The 12,935-nt window shown below is 36.9% G+C and overlaps 1 protein-coding gene across 3 annotated transcripts in view; it reads right to left on the bottom strand.

The window, feature by feature from the left end:
- The window catches only part of lin52.L (lin-52 DREAM MuvB core complex component L homeolog), a 32,829-nt gene that overhangs the window by 15,661 nt on the left and 4,233 nt on the right, over positions 1–12,935 (bottom strand). The window contains exons 2-6 of one of the 3 annotated variants that reach the window (XM_018230327.2): positions 12,262–12,336; positions 10,916–10,953; positions 8,900–8,966; positions 5,561–5,644; positions 1,755–3,399 (exon numbers count right to left, since the gene is read on the bottom strand). In XM_018230327.2, coding sequence (XP_018085816.1) covers positions 3,398–3,399; positions 5,561–5,644; positions 8,900–8,966; positions 10,916–10,953; positions 12,262–12,336 — 266 coding nt within the window. In that variant the 3' untranslated portion in view covers positions 1,755–3,397. The other 2 variants (XM_018230326.2, XM_018230325.2) reach the window with 2 other exon arrangements.

Raw genomic sequence — 12,935 nt, 5'->3', positions numbered from 1 at the left:
CATTGAAACCCTTGGATCAGGTATAGATATGGGCCCAAGTTAGTAAAAATTTCTTATGGGAGTCAAGTAATATGCTGGTCATTTTTTTCCTGGGACATAATCCAGTCTATTCTAGTCTTAACTGGAATACCGTGACTTCAAATATCAAGTATATCATGTTAAAAATCCTTATCTAAATCCTTTGAGCATTAGGGCATGTCCATCATGTATGGTACATTGTGCCTATTTCATCACAACCTCTAAAGCACCAGGGAGTAGCTCAAGGTGCAAATTTTGCAATTCGTGCTGGCACTAGGTACCAGCTAAAGAGTACCTTATAATTAGTCTCTAGTAAGATGTTGTTTGAGGACATTTTAACTGTGCGGTATAGTATGTTCCCAATCCTCTAGGTTCCACTCACTATTAAGATCCCTGTGCCATGCTGACATATAAAACCACTGGTGACATATAAAACCACTGGTGGGGTCACCTCGAAATAGCTGCTATAGAGATAAGATATTGACTTTCCTAACCGTATTGAATGAAGGCCCCAGCACTCAAAGGATATTTCTGCTTTATTTTCTGCTTTATAGGTACTGTCGACCACTAAATCTCGTTTTTACAATGAGTTGATAAGATTAATTTTCTCAGTACTACAGGTAATACTGTGATGAAGATCTTTAATGAACATTATGTGAAGTGTGTTTCTGGCAACATTTTGTTTTATGTCATTCTTCCCATACTATTAAGGGTTGGCCAATTCTTTCAAGCAAGAAGGAACTGTTCATCTGTTGCATTGACAAACAGGTGAAATTAGACGCCTCATGCATATATCATACCCTTCATTGGATACAGAATCAGCATGTCATAGGGCCTGAACTGTTGGCAGAGATGGAGTTTTGGTACCTAAAATGAAAAGTAAGGATGGGGAAATTGCCAACTGAACTATGGATAAAAGAGATGTTGTTTATTTTAAAATTTATATTCTAAATGTGTTGGATCTGAGATGCATCACACATCTACAGAGTCTTCATGTTTATGCCTCTTTATGATTTTAAATTCCTTGCATTTTGTGGAAAGACAATTGGAGGTGCTGTTAACTTTTGTATGTTTACAACTAGAACCAGCAGATTCTATATTTGGGCCTCATGCATTGCTCAGGCTGCTCAAAGCAATGGAAGCAACTTTGTTCATTCCCTCTTGCCTTGAAGCTGCACTTTCTATACAACCAGTTAGATCGAATAACAATATGTAAAAAGGTATGCAGGTTATATAATGTGACTATGCAAAAAATCTAAACAAAGTTTAAAGGAGAACTAAACCCTAATTCATATAATGAACATATTTCACCAGCCTAAAATTTCAGCTTCTCAAAAGCAGCAATTATTGAGGATTTCAAACTTGTCGCAGGAGTCACCATTTTGGAAAGTGTCTGCGACACTCAAATACCCTGATAAGCTGCTGAGAAGCTAAGCTTAGGGGTTGTTGCAAATTATCAAGCAGAAAGTTGGCCTGTAAAGCGGATGCTACAAGGCTGATTATTAAATTCTGATGCTAGTTGCACTGGTTTCTGAGCTGTAATGTAGTAATTATCTGTATTGATTACTAATCAGCCTTATATTGTTACATTTATATTCTATGTGTACTGTATATTTTGAGTCAGTCCCTAAGCTCAGGTAAGTGACAGCAGCACAGAGCATGTGCAGTGAATCACAAAGATGCTACTGGGGCATCTTTGGAGGCACAGATCATCCATGCTAAAGGGCTGTGGTTGCCGTTGGCTGGTACAGAAGCCAAAAACATAATGTACAACATTTCTAGCCAACTTCTTTAGTTAAGCTTTAGTTCTCATTTAATGCAATTATCAGCAGTACAGCTAAAGAGGAGGCACCAAACCATAATGTGGCGCAAAATGCTTCACAAGCAAATCCATCTATTGCTTATATTCCCTATAAGCGTGTGAACAGTTTAAATGGAAGAATATAAAGATTTGGAGACTTGCCTTCCTTAACTAGAACCCACTCAAATTACACTTGTTTGACCTCAGACATTGGGACATTTATACAGAAATTGCTGGTACTGAGTTTAGATACCTTTGTGATCCTGACTTATCCCCATAGGGACCTGTAAACAGCCAGCCAGTGACAGCCACACAATTGCTCACACACATACAGACTTTATAGGCTTCATGTTTATTTCTGCTGTAAATCCAAATTCTCGCTCCAATCCCATCCAGAGCTCAAAATGAAATTGCAGATAATGAAAAAGTTCAGAAAATTTACTGTGTGTCGGAAACCTCAGAGAGCAAGATGAAATTAAAGAACTGCTGAGACATAAATCATCTTGGACAATTAGAAGTCAAAGCCTTTCTCCCTATCAGAAATGATGCATAATCCATGAAAAAAGTGGGGGGCACAAGTTACCGACATACTATAGAAAAATTAGCAGCCAGTCACCAAGTCTTGCAGGATTGGGCTGATATAAAAAGAAAAGAGCTATCTGAGAGGAACTGGGAAAATAAATAGGGTTGGGGGAGGGGAGCTGTATGAATAAGGGCAGTAAACGGTTATCTATTTTCACAGATCGTGTATCATACTGTATTAGGAATCCACTTGTCACTTATGGCTCATGTCATAGAGAAGCATCACATAACAGTGGTCCTTTTAAAAATAAAGGCAGCGTAAAAAAAACCCTGTCTCTAGTGGGAGAGATGGTTGCTAGTGCTTCCCTCTTGCTTACAAAACTGTGGTCTTATAGACATTTTCTTCTCATTCAAGAGAATGGGATGTTGGTGTCTATGGAAAAATGCTCTGATTCACAACCAACTGAATTCAGCATTTGAGAGGACGGAAGCAACATGTCACACAAAGCTCTAAAAGCCAAATTTACCACATTAATAATTCAGTCACTTTATTTTCCAATACATTTTCAGTAAAACATACTGGCATATAATTAATCTGTATGTATTTATACACAATTGCATTTCATTCATATGACTAGGACTGGTAATCTCCAACAGATATTAAATAAAACATGTTTCCTTCTTGCATTTAACAAGACAGATGTTTGCAAATTTATGATGACCTAATTGTGACCTAATTGTAATTCATATCTATATTGAAGTATCTACGGTGTGTGGTGGCCACCTCTGAACGTGCACCTGAAATAAGTGGAGGAGTTGTGTGCTGACACAGAATTACTTACTAATTGTAATTCAGCCATAGTTACAAAACTATTGAGAACAGCAAACATATGTTATTCCAAATATCATCATAACTGCCATTCAAGCTGGATTTTCAGGTGTATCTAGAAGAGACAATATGCTTGCGGATATCTTGCACTGGATTTCAGTTTGGCTCTCCAAAAGGTGAGCCCCACAGTTTGAACCCCCTGCATCCTAAATATTACCTGCAGCAGTCTCTGAAAGGTAGAAGAGATCAGTGCAGATATATTATATTTCTGAATTCCATTTACGTTTCATTTCATCTGCTAAAAAAGACCAAAGAACCTGTGTTTTCCTATTGTTGGATCTATTTCAGAGCACAGAATCCTTGAGGTTTATTATAGTGTATTTAGTACCCTATACGAAGAAGATATAAATGTCAGGCTTTCATAAAAACGTAGAACTCCAAAGCAGGATTTAGTGTCTTTCTACAGAGCCCATGATGTGCTGAGCTATAAAAATATTCCTGGCCAGAACTTCACAGTGATGGTATTAGCAGGTAAGCGTGCCATAAATACAAAATGCCAACCGGACTGCCTCATTCTGCCTTCAGCAATATATAAAAGGGTTGCCTGGATGTCCTGTGAAAGTGGATATTTTGAAGACAACAGTGGGTCACTGTGGAAGGTCAGGTGTGTGCAAGTGGACTGCATTTCAACACTTATTTCCATTCAAAAAACATAAAAAAGGACTGTTCTAGGAGTATTTACTAAAGCTATTCAATCTTAATTCCTAATTTATATATATTATATATACATATTAAACTTTATATTGTTCACATCAGTTACCTATTATAGAAGACACAATAATGTACATAGAAAATTAAGTGATAGAATTGTTTAGAAACCCTTAAATCAAAGTTTCTTGAAAATTATCCTTCCCCAAAACAATGGAAAGATTAATAAGTAAAATGCAACAACTGTGAAGGGTGGCTGGCTTCACAGTCCTTTCTCAAGATAATGCATTGCGTTTTCTAGTTGACTGGTATCTTTGAGACTCATACTATGGGAAGTGGTGACAGCACATGAAAGGAATAACTTGATGATAATCTACTTTATTAAGAGTGTGTAAAGGATGGGTGGTGGCACTCTTGCAATCTCACCAAATGAACCCTACTGGTATATTAAGCGGAAAATCAAAGTGAACCAGATCATATTGTCACCTTCTGAATATTGAATATAAATTTATATATGTATATCTATCTATCTATCTATCTATATATATATATATATATATATATATCTATCTATCTAGACATTGTATTTATTTTTTTTATTAAAACTCATCCTAAAAATTGTAGAATCCAAGCCTTAAACTAACAAAGCTGTATAGCAGCCAAAATTTAGCAACATATACAACATACACACTTGCTGCCCCTATGAGGACAAGTTAAAAACTGCAGTCTGTACAAACTAGAGGAGCAGGAACACTTTACAAGGTGCAATAGAAATACAGGTATGGGACCTGTTATCCAGAATGCTCGGGACCTGGGGATTTCCGGATAAAGGATCCGTACATAATTTGGATCTTCATACCTTACGTCTACTAGAAAATCCGGTAAACATTAAATAAAGCCAATAGGCTGGTTTTGCTTCAAATAAGGATTAATTATATCTTATTTGGGATCAAGTACAAGCTACTGTTTTATTATTACAGAGAGGAAATAATTTTTAAAAATGTGATTATTTGTATAAAATGGAGACTATGGGAGATGGGCATTCCGTAATTCAGAGCTTTGATTACTTTCCATTTCTCATTTATTATATCATGCCACTGTCAACGCTTTTGCTCCTTCCTAGAGCCACTCTCAATTCAATTTGGCCAAAATGAAAAAAATAGATTATATGGTTTGACACTTTTTTAAAAAAAAATCTTATTTAATACATGCACTTGACACAGTCACCAGTACAAACAGAATACACCTGCTGAGAAGCCACGGGCTGTTTTTTTTTTATATAAATATATTTATACCACATGTTGAAACAACAGCTATAAAACAAAATGTTTTTTCTGTTATAATACTTGCCTGTACATAGGGTACATTGAATGTATTGCATGCAAGGGTTACTGAGGCATCTGGCACACAACAGATGATTCAGTTGGATCTGTTATATCTGTATAATCAAAGTTTCACTGAGAAAAGACTTAATCAGCTACTAAAAGTAGTTGATATTAATGTGCACTGTAACTTTGTCTTTTGCCATGTTATTTGGACAAGCAGAACTCCAGAAACAATGTAAAACATCTGAGGTGTTGAATACCAAAAGCCTGCTTTTTACCAAAATACTGCTTATATTTAAATATTTGCGTGTTGGCATTATAATAGTTTAACATAACACAGATATTTGGGATACTCACATTCATCCAGTCCCAACTGATAGGCAAGGTTCTGCAAGCCCCGCACCTTCTCCATCAAGTTGGCTGTGGTAAGGCTTCCCAACTCTGCACAAAAACAAACATATATTGGAGACATAGAACAAAGGGGACAAACAACAACTTATAACTGAAAAATCTAAAGATAAGCAGAATTAAAGGGGTTGTTCCCCTTCCAGACTTTGTTTCAGTTCAGTTGTTTTCAGATTGTTCACCAGAAATAAATATTTTCAATTTTTTTCCATGTTTTGTTTTTGTCTGTTTTTCCAAAACTGAAGTGAAAAGTTTAATATTTCTGTCTTGCAGCTCAGTGAGCCAGGTTCAGATTCTGAACTCTTACAATTTGCTACAATAGTTGATACATCATCTGTGGACGTATAAGCAAGTTTTGTATCGATAATAACAGCTGCCCCTAACGAAACTCTGGGAATCAGCTCAGCAGGGCCAAAGATAAGAAACGTATAAACTAATTTATCAATGTAGTACAGTTACAGTCTGTGACTTCCCTCCCAGAGCTGCTTCAAAATGGCATTAGAAGTGCTGGAAGGTTAAAGGGATTGTTCACCTTCAAACAACTAGTCGTTTTCAGATCGTTCACCAGAAGTAAAAACATTTTCTAATTACTTTCTATTTTCCATGTGTGACTGTGCGTCTAATATTCAAGTGTAAAGTGTTATTTGTCACCTTCTAAAGCAGCTCTGGAAAGGGGGGGGGGTCGCCGACCCTGTAAACTGTTTAAATTGATACATTTAGTTGATTCATTTCTTATCTTTGTCCCTGCTGAGCAGAATCTCTGGGTTTCATTACAGGCAGCTGTTAGAATTGATACAATAGTTGCTAATACTCCAGAGATGCTGCTGAGAAATGTATCAACTAAATGTTACTGAACTAACAGACACAAACACCAGAGACCGGGACATTAAACTTTATACTTAGATTTTGAAAAAACTGAAAAAAAATAAATAATGGTAAGTAATTGGAAAAAGTTTTTATTTCTGGTGAACAATTTGAAAACAACGGAACTGGAAAAAGTGTTTGGAAGGTGAACAGACCCTTTAACAACCCTTTTAATAAAGGTAATAGATGATCTAAGCAAGTAGTGGGGAGCAGCGCAGTGTGGGCTACACAGAAAGAACTCAAAAGGAAAAAACATATACGGTACAGTAAAAGGTAAAGGGGGCTGTTACCTTAAACACATTTTAACTATGATTTAATAAATGATATAAAAAAAATACAATGGTCTGCATGTTTAATTTTTTTCTGTTTTTTAATTATTTACATTAGAGTTTGCTCAGCAGCTCTCTGTTATTTTACCTGCAATCAGGTAGCAGTTTTGAAATCAAAAAGTAAAATGAATAGCAATGGGCCTCAAAAAAGAGAAGTGAAGAATACAAATAACAAAAATTGTTTTTCAGGTTACCAAGGGCCAGTGACCTCAAACAACCAGAGAGCGTTTTCAGCTTTCTGGTTAAAAGCGCAAGAAGAGTAAGGTTAATAAGACCAACTAAAAAGTTGCTTAGAATTAGGAAAGTTCTAATCTACTTTTTCAGTATTCAGCTGAATATGGAATTATCTTTGATGGATTCAGAACCAAATCCAAATTTGCATATCCAAATTAGTGTTAACCAAAGGGGAAAGGAAAACAGCAATTTTCATAATCATGTAATTTAAATTCTTGGCATTTTAAGGGTTCAAAGTCATATATTAATTTTGGTCAGGCACTTAGATTCAGCCAGATTCTGCCAAAAGGCTAGGGTTCACCCCTACTTAGGATAAGTGCATTTATAACATACAAACAATTAATCAAAATAATTTTTTTCTTTAATGTTACAGCAGTAAGGTTAAGTCTTTATTGGTCATAATTAAAAGTATAAATTCATCCCCATAAGCCCTACACATTTTGTACCAGCAAGGTACGAAAATCATGCACACATGATTATATAAAAGCCCCTCGCATTTGCCAGAACCCACAGATTGCCAGTCCGGGCCTGGCCCTAACCATACCTCAGCCCGCATCCTTCTCCTGTGATTGCGCATGCACAGATGACATGTCTGTGAGCTACTTAGCTCTGCTGCCGGATTCATCAGCAAGTATCTGGCAGCGAGCTAAGTGGATATTTTATATAGCAATATTTTTGGTTTAGCTATTTTTTTCTTATTTACCATATAGTTACCGTTGTCTGCAAACCTTAAACTACCTCCCACGACAGCCAATGATTAAAACAAAACATGTATGGCTGTTATGTATCCTATTTATGTTTGAATAAAGATCTACAGTTGATTTACTTTGCCTGCTTAGAATACCATTGTCTACATACTAAAAAGGAATTTTTAGATGAACCACTGCTTTAAGGTGATACAAGCAAGTAAATTATATAGTGCATTTTTCTTTCAAACTCACGGACATCTGCTGCCTGAGGCACCCTCCTGAATTTACCTCCAATTTACATGTGGGGGGGGGGGGAGATTAGTTACACAGAGTTGAATTTCCAGTTAAAAACCAGAAATTCAGCTTTTAAAACTACCAGGGGCAGCTCATTCAGCCTCTACTGGCCAGTTTGGAAAGAGAGGAAGAGGGAGGGTTGAAGCTAATTTACGAAGCTTCATCACTACTATATATTAGAGAAGCTCCTAAATTTTAATGTCTTACCTGTAGCAAATTAACATTGGTATTGTTCTTTTGCAGAATAATGGTCTATAACGTATCTGCAAAAAATGCTTTAATCAAAAGCCCTATACACAGGTGCGTTTCTGCCACTAAGCAAACTGAAAACCTTCTCTCAGGCAACACTTTATCAGGGAAGACAAAAAGCTGCCCTGATAAATTTGAACACTAAAGTCCCATATGGGCAGTATAATCCCATTTCAGCATGAGTTCAAAGAATGGGATTGTGCTGAGCATACTATGGCTTTTGTTATTTCCTGAGCTAAACAGGGCAAACATGGAAACTGAATCTACTCCATGTTCTTGTGCAAGGGGATTATTTGTGCTCTGGCAATCGAATTATCTGGCAAGAACTTTACATGGAGTAGCTATAATTTCCATATACACTTTTAGTTAAAACAATAACACAAAAAACTGATTTTTAGTGATTAAAACATTAGGCAAAAAATGTTTGTTTTGCATAAACCCTATTCACTGTATTCATGTTGAAAAGGGAGTATGCTGCCCTTTAGGTCAGAGAGCAGAATTGCATTTCTGCACCAGAGATGTGGCCCCCTCAATGATCTCTGAGTGCAACTGATCTGTAATGAGCCTTTCGATATATAGAGAGCAATTAACATCATTGCAAAGTGAAAGAAGTAGTAGTTTTCTATCCTTACCTTTCAACATGTCTATGTCATCATTCTCAAGTTCTGCCATCCATTTACGAGGCGTGCTTTTGATTGGCTAGTAAACAAACATAGAATGATAGAAATATCATTAGAAATATTACATTTGTGCTGAAAGGATACTCTGAAATCTCATTTTCTATGCTACTGATGCTTTACATACACCTTCTTTAAATCATACAGTATATGTACTGTATTTACTAATACTGCACTTTGTGTTCAACATTGCTCTCTTCTGATGGCTTTTTGGATGTGAATATATTGGCATCCCTGGGCACTTTTCTTTCAAACAAGTTATGTTGTTATTTTTTGATCATTATCTTTACTGAAATATTTTTCATTTTTATAACAATTTAGTTATCTATTATCAAACACAGCTAACAAAATAACTACCAGACTTTGTCTTCAATAACGGCTCTTAACTATAAATAGAAGTGAAGTGAGCAGATCAGATGTATAGTTTCCAATAGTAGTCTAACATTGATGTAAAACACACTATATGTGGAAGTCACTCGGAAATGCCTCCTTCCACTTTCTTGCAGTTTGCTAAAATAAGTGGAAACCTGTAATGTCACTGTTACTGTTATCAGTTTGTGTCATGATGCAAGTTAGCTATGTGGTTTTTAGAAATGTTTTAGTGCCAGATCTGTACTGGGATCTCATATAACTAGACAATATTCTTCTCCTTTGTGTGTTTGCAGTGGCGTAACTACCGGGGGAGCAGGGGGTGCGATTGGGCCAGGGCCCGCACCCCCTCAGGGCCCCCTCCGGCAGCTCGCACGCCATTCTCTTCTAAGGTAAATGCGGCCATTTCCGGCCGTACGGAGGGGGGCGGGGCCCGTCTGCACATCCCGCGCCAGGGCCCGCCACCCTCTAGTTACATCTCTGTGTGTTTGGTCCTTTTCAAGTGTACAGGGAAAACTTCTGAGCCTGAAGCACTTGCAGTTCCTATGACACCAAACCAGCTTGTCTAGCACATGTACTCACTGTGTTCAAATACACTCTGACCTTTTTCTCTCTAACGTACAAAATCCTTGCTTTGGAACATTACAATTATTCTTTAACTTGACTCTTTTTTCACCTGCAACAAAAATTGATTTAAAGGAAAAGGAAAGGCTAAAATTAAGTAAGCTTTATCAGAAAGGTCTATATAAATACACCAGTAAACCCTCAAAGTAATGCTGCTCTGAGTCCTCTGTCAAAAGAAACACAGCATTTCTTTCCTTTTATTGTGTACACATGGGCTTCTGTATCAGACTTCCTGTTTTCAGCATAACCTCCAGGGCAGGGCTTGATCATGCTCAGTTTGCTCCTCTGCCCCTCCCTCCTCCCATCCTTGCTGTAATCTGAGCTCAGAGCTGTAAGTGAGCAGGGAGAGACTCAGACAGGAAGTGATGTCACACCAAGCTTATATGGCAGCTTCTATCCTAAACAAATAGAGACAGTGTCTAGAGCTGTTTACTCAGGTATGGTAAAGCATTCTGCAGAATAAATATAGTGTTCTAGCTTGCACTATTGTGGCTAATCTGTTGCCAATAAACTGTCTTAGAGCTTTCCTTCTCCTTTAACAAATCTGTTTGACCTAAAGATGATAGCTTTCATTCATAATGTCTATTTCAAAGAATGGACAGACAGCCCTAACATTTTGGACATTGATTATATGTAGATAATTCTCCAATATAAACATGTAAGGACTAAACAAATTATCAGTGCAGCAATTAATGCCTTGTATTTAAATTTGTACAAAATCCTGTACATTGTGGTGCCATAAAAATAATTTGTTTTTTAGACAAGCAGAAACATTAGTAAAAAAATTAAAAAAAAGTGTCCGAAAAAATTGGTAACAGAAATCACAAATTAAATTACACAACGAAAGTTTTAAAAAATGGAAAGTGGAAGCGAAATACATATTTAAGTAAGTAACATTTACTTTTAATATCTCATACATATCAAGATATATTATATATATATATATATAAGCTAAGAGAGGAGATAAGTTATACATACACTTTTCAAAGAAGCAGCGAACTCTGCAACTCCTGGGACTATAAAAAGTGAGGAGAAAAACAGTCATCCACAGAATTAAGTTACAGTACATAGTTGGAAAAAAATTAAAGAAAAACAAAGATAGTTCAAGTTTAACATAATGCCTATGAAACATAGGGTTTATTCTCCCGCAATGTTTATCAGCTGTCAATGTGTTTGTGCAGCCTGTCATTTGGTTAATGGAACATACATGTCACGAGGAATTGCAACCTCTAATATAAAATTAGGATATTGGGTGCTACAATCCTGTTAAAGATGGGAATTAGACAGTGTAAAAAAAGGGCTGCAAGTGAAGATGTATATTCAACTAGAATTAAACTGTGTGTGGGAGACTGAAATCCTTGAGACACAGGTGTTTCTTATGGAAATTGTACTTGTATGTCCAGGAAGAAACTGTACTGGTTGTATTGCCAGTGCACAAGTCAAGATATTGTCTTGAAATTCTTCCAGCCATGCAAGTAGATATAATAGTACAAAAAATAAATAGTATGCAAGGTGGCTCAATTCAAGCATTTATAAGTGCAAAATAATCACAGCAAACAACATCAAACCATAATATCAGATTATATCAAAACATACTGTCACTGTTTGAGCCCCTTGATATAGGGTCCAATAACGTACAGTACAAACAATAGTATGCAAGGAGGCTCAATTCAAGCGTTTATTTGTGCAAAATGATCACAGCATTAAAATCATTGTATCAAATTATATTAAAACATACCAAAAGGCAGTGTCCTCCCTCTGTCAGCAAACTCATGTCAGCCACTTTGTATATCTGATACAATGATTTTGATGTTTGCTGTGATCATTTTGCACAAATAAATGCTTGAATTGAGCCACCTTCAGGGGCGTAACTACCGGGGAAACAGGGGGTGCAACTGGGCCAGGGCCCGCACCCCCCCCGCAGATCGCGTGCGCTGCAGCCGGCTGGAGTTGGCTGCAGTGCGAGAGAAAATTCACATGGACGAGGGTGGGGGTGGGCCGGCTTCACGGCCCGCCCCCACCTAGTTCCGTTACTGGCCACCTTGCATATTATTTTTTGTACTATACGTTATTGGACCCTATATCAAGGGGCTCAAACAGTGACAGTAAATATTCAATTTGTGTTTGTTTAATTGAGGTAGATATAATAGTACTTAATGCCTTTCTCACAGCCCATGTGAATGGTAGCATAGCTGGGCATAAGATGAAGTGCTCCAAAAAATGCCTTTCCTTCCTACATGAAAGCACAAAAATCATCACCACTTCAACACTCTAAATTACCTCTAGTTCTGATTTATATAAGGAGCTAGGTAGAAATCACTTACGCTGCTCAGGCCACAAGTCTGGTGATGCTCGATCCAGTTTCTCAAAGCTCAGTAATGAGGTCTCCAGGTCTGCCTCTAAACAGTACAACAATTAATTAATAGGGTCAGGTACACAAATACGCAAATAAAAACTTATAAAAAACATTCTGATTAACAATATAAATGGCCAAACTGCTTTCAAATACAGTCAACTAAGCAAAATCTCTAAAAGGAACAGTAACACCAAAAACTGAAAGTGTTTTAAAATAATGAAAACATCATGTAGTGTTGCCCTGCACTGGTAAAACTGTCGGTTTGCTTCAGAAACACGACTATAGTTCATAAAAACAAGCTGCTGAATAGCAATGGCGGAAATTGAAAAAAGGCTGTATGGCACAGGTTAAATAGTGGATAACAGATAACATTATGTTCTACAGAGCTTATCTGCTGTGTAACTTGAGCCTTTTCTTCTTTGAATAGCTGCCACCATTGCTACACAGCAGCTTATTTATATAAACAATAATTGTGTTTCTGAAGCAAACACAGCAGTTTTACCAGTAAAGGGCAACACTGTATTATATATTTATTACTTTTTTCATTCATCATCATTTTTTGATGTTACTGGTCCTTTAACTTTAAAAACGTACTTGTGGCTGGCTTTAAAGGGGCAGCATACTCCCTTTAATCAGGTCAAT

This window comes from Xenopus laevis, chromosome 8L, assembly GCF_017654675.1.
Source record: "Xenopus laevis strain J_2021 chromosome 8L, Xenopus_laevis_v10.1, whole genome shotgun sequence".
Taxonomy (NCBI): domain Eukaryota; kingdom Metazoa; phylum Chordata; class Amphibia; order Anura; family Pipidae; genus Xenopus; species Xenopus laevis.
Note: the sequence above shows the minus strand (reverse complement) of the source record. Positions and strands in the feature narration are given on the sequence as shown.